The 19,091-nt window shown below is 44.5% G+C and overlaps 2 protein-coding genes across 5 annotated transcripts; both read right to left on the bottom strand.

Annotated features, from left to right (window-relative positions):
• Positions 1-313: 313 nt before the first annotated feature.
• LOC125714906 (toll-like receptor 5) lies at positions 314-6,578 on the bottom strand. Its single transcript, XM_048985981.1, has 2 exons — positions 6,435-6,578; positions 314-3,948 (listed from the first exon to the last, which is right to left on the bottom strand). Exon 2 carries the CDS (start codon positions 3,939-3,941, stop codon positions 1,335-1,337), a length of 2,607 nt encoding a protein of 868 aa, XP_048841938.1. The 5' UTR covers positions 3,942-3,948; positions 6,435-6,578; the 3' UTR covers positions 314-1,334.
• Positions 6,579-10,700: 4,122 nt separating this feature from the next.
• Positions 10,701-18,573, bottom strand: susd4 (sushi domain containing 4). 4 transcript variants are annotated; one of them, XM_048985927.1, is made up of 9 exons: positions 17,893-18,573; positions 17,552-17,718; positions 16,940-17,143; positions 15,839-16,012; positions 15,203-15,391; positions 13,445-13,636; positions 13,217-13,358; positions 12,748-13,142; positions 10,701-12,584 (listed from the first exon to the last, which is right to left on the bottom strand). In XM_048985927.1, exons 2-9 carry the CDS (start codon positions 17,682-17,684, stop codon positions 12,547-12,549), a joined length of 1,467 nt encoding a protein of 488 aa, XP_048841884.1. In that variant the 5' UTR covers positions 17,685-17,718; positions 17,893-18,573; the 3' UTR covers positions 10,701-12,546. The 4 variants fall into 4 exon arrangements, with proteins under 4 accessions (XP_048841884.1, XP_048841883.1, XP_048841885.1 ...); XM_048985926.1 differs by having other exon boundaries at positions 17,552-18,573; XM_048985928.1 differs by lacking the exon at positions 17,552-17,718 and having other exon boundaries at positions 18,137-18,572.
• Between the last annotated feature and the right edge of the window lie 518 nt (positions 18,574-19,091).

Here is a 19,091-nt window from a genome sequence, read left to right as displayed (position 1 = left end):
GACACACTGCGTGTAATACTTGGCTATTTTGTACATATTGTTCCACATGTGCAAAGTCAAAATGGATAAATAGCTCTTTGGTCTTGTCCCTGTTTAGTGCCAGGTTGTTCTCTGAGCACCATGTCAACAGCCTGTGGCCTTCGTCTCTGTGAGCTGACTCACTGCCATCTGTGATCAGCTCCAGCACCATTTTCCCGCATCACAGCTATTATACAAAGTGTGTCAGGTCTGCCTATCATCCATCCATCCATCCAACATCCAAACTGTTTATCCTGCTCAGAGTCAACAGAATTACTAAAATGGCTATTTTAAAATATTTAATAATAGATGCACCCATCATAAGTAATAACATGGCTTGTAGATATCATTTAACATTTGTGTGTGATGCAACATTGTTCCAAAGCCGCCGGTTCCTTCACAGTCCGACCGCCGGCTTTCGGGATAGTCTGCCGTGCTACACATTATAAAATACACATCAATCAGCCCTAATATTAAAACTACCTGCCTAACATTGTGTTGGTTGGCTGATGCCAAAACAGCTCTGATCCATCTGGCCATGGACTCCAGCAGACCTCTGAAGGTGTCCTGTGGAATCTGGCACCAAGACGTTACCAGCAGATCCTTTGGTCCTGTTGTGAGGTGGGGCCTCCATGGATCGGACTTGTTTGTCCAGCACATCCCACAGATGTTTGTTTGGACTAAGATCTGGAGAATTTGATGGCCAGGTCAACACCTTGAAGTCTTTTCCATGATCCTCAAACCATTACTGCACAGCATTTTCAGCGTGGCAGGGTGCATTACCCTGCTGATAGAGGCCACTTCCATTGGGGAATACCATTGCCATGAAGGGCTGTACTTGGTCTGCAGCAGTGTTAAGGTACTCTGACACGTACCATGTACCATGTAACATCCACGTGGAGATGCCTTGACCCAGTCATCTATCCATCACAATTTCTTGTAAAAGCTCAGATCCTTATACTTGCCCATTTTCCCTGCTTTTCAACACATAATCTTCAAGAACTGAATGTTCACTTGACTAACGTATAATGGCACCCAGTGGTTTTATTGTTATGGCTGATCGGTGTACAAGTCTTGAAAACATGTTATGTATAACAGTCTGTACAAAAACGCTGCTGCTGTAACTAACTTAATCTGAGCCAAAGACTTGAAATTTAATTTTAGGGAGAGACACTGTGCAGAAAAATGTCAGTGATGGAAATTTCACTGTACAGCTGTCATTCAGGAAACACAAAAAAGCATGTAGGCAGAGGGGACATGAGTGTGTAAAAGCAAAATAAAGGTCTGACAGCATCAAATCTCAATCTACAAACAAATCACACTCGAATAAAGCTGATATTCTGAAATTCAGCAGTGTTGGTCCTCTTCACCTTTTCCTCTTTTAAAATCCTTGCTATTAGCTTATCGTAAAACCATTCGATGTCTTGGATATCTTCAGGCCATTCTAAATACACCTTTTTTTGGATAAACGTCCTAATGGTCTCGTGTTTCATTAACTTGAATGGCGGGATGCTTCCAACGATGATCATTATTAGAACGTCCCTCAGCTCCTGCAGCATTCGGCTTTCAGCCAGTTTAAAAGCCTCTATGCACCAGCCGTCCTTCAGGAATTCCTTAGACACAACGCAGACTGTCTTCTTGCTGTACCAGATCGCGTCTCGTATGCTCGATATGTAATCTTCTCCCGGAATAAAATCTCGGGCTTCAAAACAACAGCGAAAGGGATTGCGATCTGAAAACTGAGAATCGAGCGTCTTCAGTAGCGCAGTCTCCACCCACTTGAAGTCATTGTTGCTGAAGCATAGATAGACGTCGTACTTGGACCCATCCTGTGCTGGGGTCTTCTGACGGCCCTCCAGAACCCTGGTTGTCACCTTCTTGAAGACAGCGAAGAGCTCGCCACGGCAATGAGTGTATATGATAGTTGACATGATGGAGGATATCAGAACTGTACAGAATCCCACAAATAAGCAAAACCTTATTTCTGACATCCTCTCTTCCTCATCATCCTCACATGAATCTGCGTTTAAGTCAACGATGCTATATCCCAATAATTCTTTGGGATATTCACATATCAGTTTTTCCTTAGGACTCAGAAATGTCACATTTGTGTGATTTATCCACATTAAGAAGTCCACCAAATTGCAGTCACAGATAAACCGATTCATACCGAGGTCGAGAAAAATGACGGACTGGAAGCTGCGTGGGTCAGGAGAGCTCAGGATATTGTGGGAGAGATCGAGGGACTTTAGGTTTTTTGGAAACGCGTTCTGCGGGAGGTATGTTAAGAGGTTGAAAGACAGGTTCATCACCCGCAAGGAGGTCAGTCCTTCGAAAACTCTGCTTGGGAGAGATCGGAGTAAATTGTGGTTTAAGTAGAGATATAAAAGCTTATCAAAAGTGTGAAAGACATCTATGCAGGTACCTTGTTCCCAAATAGTCTGTAATGCATTGTTCTGAAGGTCAAGGAACAGCAAATTATTTTCCGTCTGCATCGGCTGCTCGGGGTTACATGATGACAGCATGTTGGAACCCAACAGGACAATCTGAACATAAGGAATTGTGTTAAGGATGGAATACAAATCACTCAGTCTCCTCAGTCGGTTTTGTTCCAAGTCTATTACTAAGGAATTTTTGGAGAAATCAGAAAGACCATATAAGGATGTTAATTTATTATCGGCTAAACTAATGAACTGCAGGCTAGAGATTGGTGCAAGTATGAAGAGAGTATCAACCATGTTTCCCGTGAGATTTAAGATACGCAAGCTGACCAGCCCTTTAAACGATTTGTATGCAAATGCACCAATATGGTTGTATGATAAATCCAATTGAATAAGACCAGGCAGATTGTCAAATGTATAGTCGTAGATCTCACCCATCAGGTTGTAAGAGAGGTTGAGGTGCTGTAAATTTTCAAGTCCAAGAAATGCATCTCTTTGAATCTGGTTAATTTTATTATTGGCAAACGTGATCCTCTCAGCCTCTCCAAAAGCATGAAATACTGAAAATTCCAGGGAAAAAATTGAATTTCTAGATAAATCCAAGCTCTTAACAGAGCTTTCATTAAGTCCTGAAAATGTTTCATTGTTTGGATCATTGAAATTCTGATATCCGAAAGACCTGCCCATGGTATTTGAGGAAAGAATGAGATTATCAATTTTAGTGCCTGCAATAGCGCTAAAAAATAAACGTGCATTTTCAACAGCCATTCCATTTGATGAGAAGTCCAACTCAGTGAAAGACATGCTTCGCAATGGGTTCCCACATCTCCTCCAATCAAAATTGGGCAGACTCACGTCATTCAGCTGCAGGCTTGACAGTTTAAGCAACTGAAAGTGTTTGTCTTGAAATCCACGTAAATCCTGTTCACAGATGCTACCGACCCTGTTCAAAGATAGATCTACTATTTTCAGTTTCCTCATATTTTGGAAAAACAGACCGGGTTGGATTTTATGTATTTCATTTCCAAAGAGGTTGAGTGATTCTAAGGATAGCAATGGCTGAAGGTACTCATCTTCTAAAATGGACTCATTTAGACCATTGTGCATTAAATCCAAGTACTGGAGTTGCGACAATCCCATAAAAGCATGAGGTTCAAGAACAAGCAGCTTGTTGTCTCCTAAATCGAGAAATTTCAAACTGGACAATCTTCTAAAAGTACCTGCCCTAACTTTAAGTATGTTTGTCTTCTGTGACCCAATGTGCAGTCTTTCAAGCCCTTCCAATCCAAGCAGGGATGTTTCATTGAGTTCGCTTATATAATTCACACTCAGATCGACTGCAGTAACGGTGGCGGGCAACAGTGGAATGTGATACAGTGATTCGCCGACACAGAATGCCCACCGTCCATTAATCAAACAGCCCCAAACACACTCCTTTTCCATGAGACAGATTACAAGAGCAAGAACCCAGTGGCTCCACATTGTGTTCCTGAAAAGTAACAAACAAAAAATCCATCACGTTGTATCCAAGCACAATAGATATTAAAAATACCCCAAATGTAGTGACAGTTTTTAAAAAGCCATCCCATTATTGTCTTACTACATGCAGTAAGTGTAGTGTCACTGGACTTCTGCTTAATTTGGTTTTAAAGAAACTTCTTACATCTTTTGCTTCCCCAAAGAAAATGGTGCTGAAGATATCTGGCATATATAAGTAGACGAGTGGACAAAGTAAAGCACTCGACTGATAATACATTAACACCCACGTCTTAATAAAGAACGCCATCCTTTGCCTTCATAACAGCTTCTGTTCCTGGAATATCGCCATACAAGTCCTGAGCTGAGCATAGTGGAATATTGTAGCATAAGGTGGAAATGGCCTTATATTTATCAGCTGTTATACAACCATGTAGAGCAATCCTCTGACCTGATGATGGCTGTCCCTCCCATTACAGACCCCCCCCCCCTTTGATAATTTTAATCCACAATATGAGTAGCTAATTAATATTGAGGATTCCCCAGATATAAATCCCAGCCATCGCTCAGGGGCCCCGAGTTCTGTGGCCCTTACTAAAGCTCGGGAGTCTTTGTGCCTCGGCTGGGTCACTGAGGTGCTGATTCAGCCCTGTGCCCAATTCGGAGGCTGTACTTTGGGTGTCTTTGGTCTAATGCACTTATTTCTGTTCGGTATCAGCACTCATGAGCTTTTATAACCTTCCTCATAACCCTGTAAATAATTGTGTGTTTTTATAATAGGTGAACCTGCAGTTTGGAGACTGACTCCTTGGCCTCTTTGGAGCTCATGACTGCCTTGTGTTGCTTTGAAAACTCACATATCGCAGTACTGAGTGTCTGGCCTCTTTCAGAGATGACAGACAAGCTGCTAATTGGCATTCAGCCAAATGACTCGCATTTCTGACTGCATTTGTAATTGTGATTCAGTTACTTCAACAATACTATCCCTTTGCATGCAGTGTTCCTCATATCTGTTATTTGACCACCCCCTGTAGGGTGCAGATGGTGAGGAGCTGGGGACACACCCCAGTTATACATGCCCCCCCCCGATCCACCACCTGCCCTACTTTTGAATGAAAAAATATCAAAACATTGACAATGAAAATTATGCTTAATGAACAGAGTTGGATATTTAAATGTTTTAAATCAACGAGGGTTGACTATCATGCGCTAGACACAGGATGTGGTTCCTGCAGGGTGTCCACACACACACACACACACACACACACCAATGCCTGTACACATGCGTTCTCTCTGTCTCCCTTGAACTCCATTTGTAGCTGGACACAGTAATGTCCATGTATCAGGCTGCTTGTATAATTTTCCACTTCCACGACAACCTACCCATTTAACGAAGGATAAGTAACTTAATGATTTCTATCTTATTCAAAAACATCTATATTTGCCCCAGTTGTGCTGACTTCTGCTTGTGTTTCACCATTGCAGGTTTTAGGGCCTGAACAATATCCCAAGTTGTGGTCACAAAGCAGTTTGTAATACTGAAAAGAATAAATGTCTATCACAGTTTTGTTTTTCCCCAAATAACAAGCAATGCAAGTAGGCAAATTTAATTTAACTGACGTGATCATCAAAGTAATTTTTCCGATATATCAAGTAGGCCATTTTATGTTACTGCAACAAAGCTAACGACATCGTCTAAATTTGACCTAATATGACATTATGCCTGTTAAAGCAATTAATCTATGAAAGTGTGCTCACATAATGTGTAATATCACAGTACACTGGGGCTCAGTACATTTAAACCTGCAACACATTATGGAGACGGCTGTTGTTTAGGCTAATGTCCAATAAGCCATTTATGGTTGGTTGCTAACTCCATACCAGACAACAAGATAACAGTGCATGTATGTTGGCTAGTGTCAATCAAAATGTTTTGTGTATAAAACCACTATCCCAAATCACGCCAAATGCCTCATCAAGCATGGCTGGGTAAACTTGGTCACCTTGGTCCCTCACTTCAAAAATATCTCCTGCGGATGTATGTGTGCGCGTGTGCGTGTATTTAAATAAAACACACATACACGGTATAATCTACCACAATGGACATTAACATTTACGGTTACATGTCAAACTCATTTAGCAACCCTGGGGCGGTTTTAATCGGGGGGGGCACGGGGGCTTGGATCCTGCACAGCGTCGGTTCTCCTGAAACTATCCGCGCTGATTCTCTGTCTCGCATTAATTCGTTACATCGCCAGCAAACTGTTTTTCTATTCCTCCTAATCGCGCAGTAAAACATTCACCTACAAACCGACAGCTAATCTCACACAGGTGACGGTACGGAGTCGGGGGGAGGGCAGTGACCTGCGGCGGAAAGACACGGAATAAATGGCAAATCCTGCACTGTCACGTTTGTTAAAATCGTAAATATAAAATAAACACAGAGACGCATATTGCACAACATCATGTTGCTCATAGGCTGATATGAAGTTTACTTACCGACGGTTAAAAAAAATAAAGATTAAAAATCAGATTCGTTCATTTCCATTCCAACTAAAGTCTTTTAAAGTTATTTTTCAGCGAGTTACGAGGCTCCGCACCCCCACCGGACTGTCCGCCTCTGCCTTTATTCACTGGAGGGGGCTCCTCCCTCCCCGAAGTTACCACAGTCAGCGGCCCATTACGCGTCTAAGCTTCCGCATCCCTCAGCTGTGTCGCAAAACTGCGGTTCACAGTTTTGTAGAAGGATTTAAGGTTATAGGTCTGCGTCTCCATCTGAGCTACCCCACCTTACAAGCCCAAGAATTACTTTAGATACTAGATAAATATCAAGTTTTCATTTAAGTACTTATAATTACGTGCATTTTATTTTTTCACCTTTAAATCATTTTAAATTGTATGTATCATGCGCAGGGCCAGGCACTGCGCATGCTATAGATTTACATTTCTATAGTGCATTTCGCAAACCCAAGGTCACTTTATAAGGAAGAGGGAAAAAAGCAACTAAGCAGTTTAATAAAGAAATGTTAATTAAACAGGAAGATATTTAAGTCAGATTTAAAAGTAGAGAATGAAGAATAGTAACTGAGAGGTCGAGTAGAGAATTCCAGAATTTGGGAGTAATGGCATTGAATAACCTACCACAAAAGGTGTATAGTTCAGGTCCAGAAGAGGAAAAATTCACACCAAGATTTTGTTTCAACCAACCAGTTGTACTCCTTGACTGTGACTCTTTATACTCAGCTGGTTGGTTGAAATAAAATCTTGGTCTGGACTTTTACTCACTGTACCTGCATTTCCCATCTCTGCCGGCCACCCACAGTGAGAGGCATGCTGCTGACAAGGAGCAGATTACAGCTAGACAACAGGAGTGAGCAAGGGGGAGAGTAAGCGGTCCGGAGAACCCTGAGGTAAGGGGGTGTGAGGTCGTGTAGTGTTTTGAAGGTGAGCAGCAAGATTTTGAAATTGATATGGAACAGAACTGGTAACCAGTGTAACTGTGAGAGAATGGGGGCGATGTGAGCGAAGCAATTGTTAAGGGTGAGAACTCTAGCAGCAGAGTTCTGAATAAATAGCTTTTGTAAAGATGCAGCAGGAAGGCCAATGAGAAGGGAATTGCAATAGTCAATACAGGACATGATGAAAGTGTGAACCAGAGTTTGCGCATTCAAGTGAGAAATGACTAAAGGTCAGCAATATTACAGAGGTGTTAGAATCCAGTGTGGCTGAGGGACTTGGTATGCTGATCAGAATTTAATGAGGGGTCAGGTGGTACTCCTAGATTTTTGATAAGAGGAGCAGGCCTAACACACAGTCTGCAGCTTCACTGCAAGGTACAAATACACACGCACAAGGTACAAATACACACGCACAAGGTACAAATACACATGAACACACTATCGTACTATTTCTGATTAATAACTTAAAGATTATATCACCTTCTGCATGGATAACACTGTACCGACTAGGAAAGTACGGTGTTACTCCAACAACAAACCATGGCTGACTCCAGACCTGAGGACTCTGCTGGAGCAAAAAAGGAGGGCTTTCAGATCCGGAGATCGAGAGGAAATTAGGAGAGTCCAGAAGGAGCTAAGGAGAGAGATAAGGCGGGGAAAGAACAGATACAAGAGGAAGCTGGAGGAGCAGCTCCAGCAGAGCAACACAAGAGGGGTGTGGAAGGGACTTAATATCATCACCGGACGGAGCAAGGCGAGTGGAGGGGATCCGGAGTCTGGCGACCAGGATTGGGCTAATAGATTGAACCAGTTCTTTAACAGGTTTGACTCAGTAGCCCAACCCCCCCCTATCCACCAGAGCTTATCACACCTCCTTCACACCTCCCTGCAACCCCCCACAGTAGTCACAGCACCGGGGATATTGGCGGCACCCCATCTGCCCCCTTTGTCCCCCAACGGCCTTACTGCCCCTCCCCCCCATGCCGTTCAGCAGGAGTCACCCACCCACAACCTACACTGTGGCCTCTCCATCACAACTGACCAGGTGCGGAGTCAGCTGATGAAGATGAAAACCAGGAAGGCCGCAGGTCCAGATGGAATCAGCTCCAGACTGTTGAGGGACTGCGCAGGTCAACTGTGCCAGGTCATCACATACATCTTTAACCTCAGTCTCAGTCTGGAGAGGGTCCCCGTTCTGTGGAAGACGTCCTGCGTGGTGCCGGTCCCAAAGACAACGCACCCCAAGGAGCTGAACCACTTCAGACCTGTTGCCCTGACTTCACACCTGATGAAGACCATGGAGAGGATTGTACTTCACCACCTTCGCCCGCTAGTCAGGAGGGATCTGGACCCGCTGCAATTTGCCTACCAGCCGAACATCGGGGTGGATGACGCTGTCATCTACCTGCTGCATCGGGCCTTCTCTCACCTAGAGACGGCTAGGAGCACTGTGAGAGTCATGTTCTTTGACTTCTCAAGTGCCTTCAATACAATCCGGCCCTCAGTGCTGAGGGGGAAGTTAGAGGGAGCGGGAGTGGACCATCAGTTGTCTGCGTGGATTACGGACTACCTCACCAGGAGACCCCAGTATGTGAGACTCCGGGACTGTGTGTCTGAGGTGGTAGTCTGTAGCACGGGGGCCCCACAAGGAACAGTACTCGCCCCTTTTCTCTTCACCCTATACACTGCGGACTTCAATTACAACACGGACACTTGCCATCTACAGAAGTTTTCAGACGACACTGCCATTGTTGGTCGGGTGTCAGAGGGGAACGAGCTGGAATACAGGGGGGTCATCGATCGCTTTGTCAGCTGGTGTGAACTGAACCATCTTCATATTAATGCCAGCAAGACGAAGGAACTGGTGATTGACTTCAGCAAGAAGTCTTCTCCTACTACACCGGTGAACATCCAGGGTCTGGACATTGAAACGGTGAAGGAGTACAAATTCCTGGGTGTTCACCTAAACAACAAACTGGACTGGTCTACAAACACTGAGGCAGTTTACAAAAAGGGTCTAAGTCGTCTTCACCTGCTTAGGCGGCTAAGATCCTTTGGGGTGAACAGGACTCTCTTAAGGTCCTTCTATGACACTGTGGTAGCATCTGCTATCTTTTATGCTGTGGTCTGCTGGTGTGGTGGAATTGCAGAGAGGAACAGGGGGAAATTGGACAAACTGGTGAAGAGGGCCAGCTCTGTCCTGGGCTGCCCACTGAAATCCATCGAGCAGGTTGGGGATGAGAGGATGCGGTCTAAGCTAACATCCATTATGGACAACACCTCCCACCCCCTGCATGAGACTGTACGAGCTCTGAGCAGCTCATTCAGCAATAGACTTCTACACCCACAGTGTAGGAAGGAGCGCTACCGCAGGTCATTCTTACCAGCGGCTGTCAGACATTATAACAGTTTAGCGTGAGTATTTTTTACTCATATATGTTTAACTGACATATCACATGCTGTAACCAGGATCATTCACACCCCACCCCACCCCCGCACTTGTGTACATATCTCTGTACATTTTGTACATATCTCTGTACATCTTTATTTATTTCCAAAACTTTTGTACATTTGTATTTATATCTTTGTGTATCTACCTGCTCCTATTGTTCTATATTACGTTTTTGTGCAAGAGCTCTGTAACACCTAAATTTCTCATTCGTGGGATAATAAAGGTTTATTCTATTCTATTCTATTCTATTCTAAATAAATGGGCAGCATGGCCACTCGGACTAGCTCGGGTTATTAGGGTTGATTCAGCTTCATCTACAGGTTATTCATTTTTCTCTAAATGATTTTCTCCCAGAGAGTACAAGTGTACACATCCTGTGTTGTTTGCTGGCCCCCTGTCGAAGTGCATTATGGGACGGGCTATGCCCGAGTGGACAAGCACTGATGGAAAAAACACGTTATATATTACACTACATTGAATTAACCTGTTTTCTGTAGTCATTTGGAAAGTAGTACTGACAAGTCCCACAGCATGGCAGGGACAAGGGAGCAGCCTGTTCACCTCTGAGGAACCAATAGCTGAGTCTTAAGTGGAAAACGACCAGTCAGAGAAGTCAGCAGAAGGACAAGCATGCAGAGATCTTCCATGTGTGTAACTGTCAGCAGGGTCGCCTCTGACACTGGATGAGCAGTGACTTCCTTCCTCTTGAAAAACTTCCAGAATGCAAGCATTAATTCTTCTGGGGTTGTGCAGTGTAACATGGGGCAGTGTCCTCAGAGATAGCTTGAGTCAGACCGATGGATCGCAGTGTCTCTGAAACGGGGCCAAAGAATCACAGCGTGGCATTTCCCCGAATTCACTTTAATATTGCTTTTATTAAACAGCAAAGATGACCACTGATAATTTTGGTTTTTTTCTCTCTTAACTTTCTCTCCATTTCTAACTGGAAATGAGGTGACTTGCACAGCTTAGATTTTTTTAACATTCACAAACTTCTTTTTCTCTAGATACTTTCTTTCTTATACCAGGATCTCAGTCCATCAATCCATGTATAGTACAATAATACATAATAGTTTTTTTTTCTCAATCCCTTCTTAGTAATATTATATTGTTTTTCATTAGTAAGTGAAGATTTTGCAAGAATCAGTGTCCTACATCTTAGCTGCAGTTTTCAAAAGACTTACTTGGTGTCCAAAAACAGGAAGCTGTTGCAGTGACATCCTGAGCCGGGAAGGATTATAGAAGGTCATATAACATTGGTCATGAGGCCCCCTTCCCACCTGTTCAGCATTCAACATTCTTGTCCACAATGTGATTAAAAAAAATCCAATTCAAAACACTAAATCATATTTACTGGGTCACATACACACAGAATTAACCCCCAAATTAAACACAAGCCCCTTAATTCTGCCCTAAACTGATGTACAACAGATACATGTACAGAGAGCTTTGTCTGAGATAACATTTAACTTAACTGCGAATCGCTGGAGATGCTTTTGGTGATGCCTTACTGCACCTGTGTGCATCCCAATCACATTCCCAGTGCTATTTGGAGTGGCACTGGAAGCAGCCTGGCGATCCATAAGATTCTCCTGCCTCTCCGTCACCTTAATCCGTCAGATCGTTGTAATTCAGCGAATACAGGCCTAGCTACATATATACAGAGCATAAAAAAAACACTGCAACCGCGATCGGTGAGATTAGCCCATTCAGACACTGGAAACCTCCAGTAAAACAACTGAGACTTGGCATATAAAGTGAATGTTCACCCCCTTTAACATGCACACAGCTGTTTGACTTACCAGCATACCTGTGGGGGTGGGAACCGGCTTCCAGTTAGTCTTGGACACCCAGCATTTTTCCCTCATACACCCAATTCAGGACATCGTTTCCCCCCCCGAGTTTTAAGATCAGCCATTCAGATGAACTGCGAGAATGTTTGCCAATGGTGTTTCTCCAGTTGTGTAACGCCTGTGTGGGGGAAGGTGCTATGTCAGAAACTCTGGATGTTGTTTGAAGAGTCTACAAAGGACCGACAGAAAGGAAAGACGACTCTCAGTTAGCACACAGCTCACAAGGGGAGTAATTAACAAGGATCACTACGGACATTCTGTCCCGAATCCCCAGGACCGTCCGCTTCCTTTCCTCTTGTTTTCCCAGTTCTTTTGGATGACCCTCACTCCTGTAAACTTCTATCATCTCCTTATTTACTTATTGCTTAAACCCCCACCCAATGTCTGCCACTCACCGGCAAACCACTGGCAGGTAACCGGTTAATAGCCCGCTGGTATCAAGATCATATTCCTGTTCAGTCTCTGCTGAACAGGCTAGTTATCTCACCTAAGTTAATTTGGATAATGATTCACGACGTATGACCAGAGATCCGAGGACTGGAGACCAGTTAGAGACAAGCACAGAAAACGTCAGCTGGGTCTTTGTCTGCTTGGTCCGATTTTCCCGGTGTCACTTTAGATTTGACGAGAACAGAAACAAAAAAAAAAAAAAAAAAAAACATACAGACGCTGACTGGAGATATACACAGCCATGCACACTGAAAGGAACGCGATCCACCTCTGCTTTAAAAAAAAGAGAGATTTCCCGGGGTTTTAATGAGCGGTAATGCAAAGGAACAGTATCTTCAGTTCATCTTCCATATGTAAAAATCCTCATATGTAGTTCTTCTACCAAGGGCCGGATTTCATCAGCAGTCTTCACATCCATCCTCTACCAGAGGCATTCCTGAAAAGTGAAAACAAAATAAGCATTATCAGGACAATGGAAACACAGTCCATGCTGTGTGACTCAAGCTGGGGACTAGTTATTTAGAGCTATATATTAAAAAAAAAGTACTGTCTCTCTCAAATGATCATAACCAGCATGTATTTGTAGTTGCACGATGTACCGTCAGCTATATCGATACTGGGGCTTGTGGAGGTCGTGTCCCCCGAAGGTGAGACCACAGGGTTGGTCCTGTCTGACAGGTTGCTCTGTCCCCCTGTGAACACGGACGAGGGACAGACGCTTTGGAGATATTCTGTGGAATCTGAAAGGCTCTCGCATGTCTCATATTCAGTGGCATCTCGGCCTGCCACTCTGTGTCCCTGGGCATGGCCGGGATATGCTGGTGGTCCCTGTTCCTGGGGGTGCGAGAAGGGGACGTGACCAGCACGGGCAGGGGGCTCGAAGTTAGGAGGCAGACTGGCATCGCTGCCGACCGCTTCGTCATACGTGGGGAGCAGCACAGGAACGCCATCCACCACCAGGAAGTCGGGGCAGCCAGAATTCCGACGCTGATCCCTGAGGATGCAGAACAGCAGCATTGAGCTCCGCCCATCGCTACCAGCCACTCGCGGAAACGTGGGCCGTCATACCTCAACTGCCGGTGCGTCTTGCACCTGAACTGGAACGCCTTCACTAAGACGACCAGCAACAGGGCCAGCAGCACACTGGAGGCTGTGATGGAGATCAGCTTCCACGTCGTCAGAGTCTCTGGTGTGTTTGGCCAGGAGGTTTCTGCGGTGTGGGGGGAACAGAGGGGGTGACCAGCCCTTCCCAGTCACAACACAAACACAGCAGTGAGGCCATACCCGTACACCTACCTGTTTTGACGCAGTAGACCTGAATGTGAGGGAACCACTGTCCAAACTGGCAGGTTATATACCTGTAGTCATTCGCAAGGGTGTAGCCTGGGTCGCAGAAGAACTCGACTACGGTCCCGTGGATGTAGCCATCACAGGGCTGAGGGTGGCACACGTAGTCTCCATGTTCCACCATGGGCGGCAGGCTGCACACTGCAAACAAAACCGTGTTAAAGGATCCCTGGCTTTAGAATCTTTCTGCATTCCAAGTTAAGGAAAAGCCATCCTGATTTATGATATTTTAATATCCAACCTGGCATTTCAAATAACGCATCTGAGTAACACATCTCTAGCTCGAAGGACGTTTTTTTTGTAAAAATAAGCCCCCATCCTGGCTTGCTGTTCAGTGCTTCCTGAAATGTTTCAGAGCCCCACAATCTTTGATTTTGTGGCTTTTGCAAGCCTCACCCAACATTCACGCCTGCAATATGTTTGTTAGATTTCCAAACCACCTTGGGGACACTTGCAACAAGCTGAGTGCAACGCAAGCAGAAATCCTTCCATATTTTTAGAACGGTGTCCTTTTCGTGGTCACATGTTCCTGTAGCTGGATATTCTCGCAAGCAACACCCAGCCATCATCTTTTCAGTATCATATCTAGTGTTTAATAAACATGTCAACTTCAAACTGCAAAAAAAGTACCACCACACCATCAACGTCTTTTCTTTCCTCTTGTTTATCCACAAAATCTCTTCTTTTAAAAGATGTTTGTGGCTGCTCAACTGTCCCCTTCTTCACTGTGACTTCGGTGCTTATTGCTCACATGGCATACTAAAACAGAATTATGTGGCATGCTCCACTACCCGAATTTAATAACATACGGATTGTAACAAAGGAGCACGATGACAGAGTGAAAAGGGGGATGATCCACAGAGTGGCTCACAACAAACAAGGTTTATTAACAAAACAGGGCACAAAAGCGGGGCCACGAACAAAACAGGAATAATAAGAACTAACTAAAAGTAACCACAAACACACACAACTAGGGAAGAGAGCAAAACAGGGAACTGAGCCTGAGAATCAACCACAGCTACAAACATGAAGTAGCCGCTAAGATGACTAACTGAAGAACAGAACAAACGCAGGAAAACCATATGAACAGATAACAAGGACTAACAAGGGGCAGGTGAGAGCCATAGCAAATAATCAATCAGCACTCGGGGCAACAATGGACAAATAGGTAGCATTTGCAATCAAAAGGCACAAGAGAGGAGTCGATTGACAGACACAGAAAAGGACCGAACGCTACGGAAAACCAAAACTAGGAAAACTGAATGAACAGGGAACATAGAGCAAAAAAACAAGGAACTGTAACTGAAATACCTATACAACTATAAACCCGGAGAACACAAAACCACCAAATTATGATTAGTTGAGACTGGCCTCTGGCTATGACTGAGAAAGGGGAATTAGGAATGGTAGCCAACCACTGGGTAGCCCAGGGAGCAGGGAAACACACTAGGGTCTAAGGGCTACAAGACAGGGCTTAAGTAAGTAATCTACTTAAATTCTCAGCATTCATAAACGTCCATATAGTATCAAAAAGCCAGGGTCTGGACAAATGTTTACATGTGTGTCAAAGTCAAGGTCTGTAGATGAGATATGAAGAGATGTAGGTTTGTAATTGTGTAGCTGTGAAGGACCTGAAAGCTCAGCCCTGATGCCTACAGCAAACATGCTGGACGACCTGAGAGGCAGGCAGGACTGTGGCTACGTCACCTTCCACCTCCAGGCAGCGGGGTGGAGGACTGGACCACATGAGGCTGTACATGCACTCCAGCAGGTCGGCACCATCCAGCTTGTAGCCTGGGAAACACTGGTAGTGAACCACCTTCCCCACCGGGATGGAGAACTCTGTCTCGGTGAGGTTCACGTAGCTGTGAGGAGGGATCATGGGTCGCAGACAGCCTGAGGGTGAGGAAGAAGCAGCGAGGGTCATCGACAACGATGATGAAGTCGATGATGAAGATATGAGATTGCTCATGTAGGCTGCACAAAGTGAACATAAAAATCTCAGAGTGGGAAGTCTGTGAAGGTTAGGGACATATAGCACAGCTGTACCTCGACAGACTGGTAGGTTAGGGACATATAGCACAGCTGTACCTCGACAGACTGGTAGGTTAGGGACATATAGCACAGCTGTACCTCGACAGACTGGTAGGTTAGGGACATATAGCACAGCTGTACCTCGACAGACTGGTAGGTTAGGGACATATAGCACAGCTGTACCTCGACAGACTGGTAGGTTAGGGACATATAGCACAGCTGTACCTCGACAGACTGGTAGGTTAGGGACATATAGCACAGCTGTACCTCGACAGACTGGTAGGTTAGGGACATATAGCACAGCTGTACCTTGACAGACTGGTAGGTTAGCCCAGCTTCCATCATCCTGACAGACAGACTGTACAGTGTCTGCATCCGGGTAACGGATCTGATATCCTCCATGGCAACTAACAACCAGCTGGTCCCCAGGTCTGTAGGTCTTATTTACAACATCAGCATCATCCACATATGGAACCATACAATCTGAAATGGACACAAGAAGAACAGCGGCCAATTGCTTCTCCCAGAACTGAAAAATGCATGGAATGCTACAGAAGATAGAAGGGAGCAGAAGAGCAATAGTTCATCTCAGAAAGTCTTCATTTCGGGAGAGAAAAGATTTGCCCAGCTGAGGGACATCCGGTTAGACGGATGTTTCCAGAGGAAAATCTACAAAAACACGAAGGCAAAGATTAGAGTCGTCAGCTGTCTGGTAAAGAAAGATGGCCGATGCACCTCAGGCTAAACCCCCACAAGAAGCCACAAACTATTCAGTGAAAACCCGCCATCTGTATTTTTGTAGTCTGCATTTCAGGCATCAGTAAGGAAAAGTACTTGATCTTATTGGTTGATTATACACCCTAATGTTCTCCTCATTACCATTAAGCATAAGTATAATTTATTTGTGTTTGTGGGGTCATGAAGTTGGTGTCACTGTCATAAATCTCCCTTAACCTTTTACAGTGTTTATAAACATCGTGTATAAAAATTATCATATCACACGGTGAGAAAATATGAAAATATAATTATAAAATCTAAGCAGGGATGATATAGTGCCTCAGAAGGTATTACTGTTGCTTAACGCCAGTATTTCCCAGTCTGGTCCTATGGGATCCACAGTCCACGTTTTTGCTCAGAGCTGGGAGGGATGTGCCCTGTATGTGCACGATGGGAGAGCATCTTATTTCGCGTGCATGGAAGCCTTGCGTCCTATGCTGTCTGGGATTGCCCCGCCCCCAGATGAATGTATAGAAAATTGTAAGATGCATAATATCGTACGTTTCATCGGCGTTTTAGGTACACATTCGGAAAATCACACTTACAGGGATGATCGCCTGTTCTCTGCTCTAAACACAGAGGAACCGAAATATTTTTACACGGGTTTGTACGTAGGAAGATAAATACGGGTACCTTCAGGGAGACACACCGGCTTCACGTTTGGCTTCCAGCCAATGGAGCCATTAGAAAGCCGCGCACAGGCCATCTTGGCCGGGCCCTTGAGTCGAAAGCCCTCTTCGCAAGAGAACCGGGCCACGTCATTCTCGAAAAAGACCCCCGAGGCTGGGAGTCGGCTGCCGTGATCAGAGTAACCGGGATCCACGCAGAACTGTTGATCTGAGAGCCACAGAAATCAGGCGAAAGTAGGCAAGGTAAGAACAGGGAAACAGCGCTATCTGATAGAATAACTACTGACAGTTTTTTAAAACATGTTCGGCAGCCAAGCTCACAGAACACTTTAAAATGCTATTCTCCGGTTTCTAATTTTGTTTCCAAGCTCCTGTCGTTAGGAGCTGCATTCATGTGATCCAGTATATGCATGCAATAACCAAAGGTAACATTCACAGGCACTTTTACTGAAGTGCATTTATAGTACAAGCACATATTTTACATCACATTAACAAACATATATCCAGAAGCTGCACGATCTGAGCGGCAGTAATTCAAACACGGCAAAATGCAGGGCAATCGGGCGTCTATTTATATAACTGAGATCTACGTCGGATGAAGGAGCGGAGATCGTACCTACGGTGAAGTCTGAGAAAGCGGACTGCGGCTGTAGATTAAAGATTAAAAGCATCAGCAGTTTGCGGCAGACTGTAAAGCATCTGTACGATAACGGATCTCCACACCTAGATCTTATTACATGGTGATACATCTTCTACCGGCGCAATTCATGGAAGCACGGCGCTCTGAAAGAAAATGCGGGACGGTGTATTTTAAAATGAATAACCAGGACCATTTTCGCAAAGCGCGTCCCCCTATTTTCTTCTGGGTACCCCGACACGAAACAATGATGCCAGACTGATACGCATTTCCTCTCTTCCTGTTAATATGTACGGCCTACTGAACCAGAGTGATCTTACGTTTCATCCTTTTACCACGGTAAATTAGGTGCCCGTCCCGAAATACGCCGCCGTGTCACATCGGATGTAGGTTCAGCTTCACAGTGGCCTCCTACCAAACAATACAGTGCTTCTAATGACAACGTTGCGCATCTACGCACACCTGCAGAAAGTCTTGCGAGAATACGAAATTATAATAGTGAAACCCGCTCTACTCCTTGAGCTGCGCTCTTCCACACGCCGGCTGATATCCAGCGAAACGCACCGGCGTCGACGGGAACGAGCGTAGGCGCGGGCATGACTATGGGGTGGAGCGCGCATCGGAGGTGTCCGCCACCGCGGCTTCAGCGTTATCCAGCTTTATAAAAGGCGCATGGAGATCTATGAATGTGTCCAAGCTGTACAAGCGTCGATGTGGAGGGGATGAAATAAATATCGTACCGTTGCATCTGTGGTTTATGCATTGGGTTTTAGGTCTTATTTGAAACATAATCCAGTATACAGTGATACACCAGGACAGGAATATCTTTTTCACGTTACGTTTGGGTAGGCCTAATTAGAGTTTCTTGTCAAGTGATTATTCGTGTAAGTAAACAAGTTGATGGGGCCAGACTTTAAAACTTTTCAATCTCACAGCATCTGACAATAAAGAAACATTATTTACCTAGAGGCAGGTGCTTGCCAATTTTTTTCTGCACCAGGGATGTACATGAGCAATGTTTGGTGTTAGGCCTAATTTTTTTTTGACGGGGGGAGGTAGTTTGACAGCGTAGAATTAACGAGACATAATTGCCGAAATTTTCCACGCCGGATATGTTTATTAATTGAAATTGACGCAATTTAAATTTATATACTGGTTTGACTTGTCAGCAGAATTCACGGCACTGAAACTGAAACGATTACTAAACCAATCCAGATGAGTAGGCTAATTCGGGATATCCTTTTTCTGCTGTGGTCGTTATTAAGCAATTTGTACCGACAGTATCTCGCTTACTTGTGGAAGTAGTATTTGGCGTCAGCGACGTTGTTACTTTTACAGGCTATATATACATTTTACAAAAACACTAAAATTATATTATATTTGAACCGAAATCTACGCTTTGTATCCGATAGCTGCAGCTTATGCATTGATTAATTAATAAAACATGCAATTAGCCATACTTAATTTGATTTTCCCAAACTGTCATTTTCATTACATTCTGCTAAATTACTACTTATTT

This window comes from Brienomyrus brachyistius, chromosome 19 (assembly GCF_023856365.1).
Source record: "Brienomyrus brachyistius isolate T26 chromosome 19, BBRACH_0.4, whole genome shotgun sequence".
NCBI classification, from domain to species: domain Eukaryota; kingdom Metazoa; phylum Chordata; class Actinopteri; order Osteoglossiformes; family Mormyridae; genus Brienomyrus; species Brienomyrus brachyistius.
The sequence above is the reverse complement of the archived record's forward strand: the minus strand, read 5'-3'. Positions and strand labels throughout refer to the sequence as shown.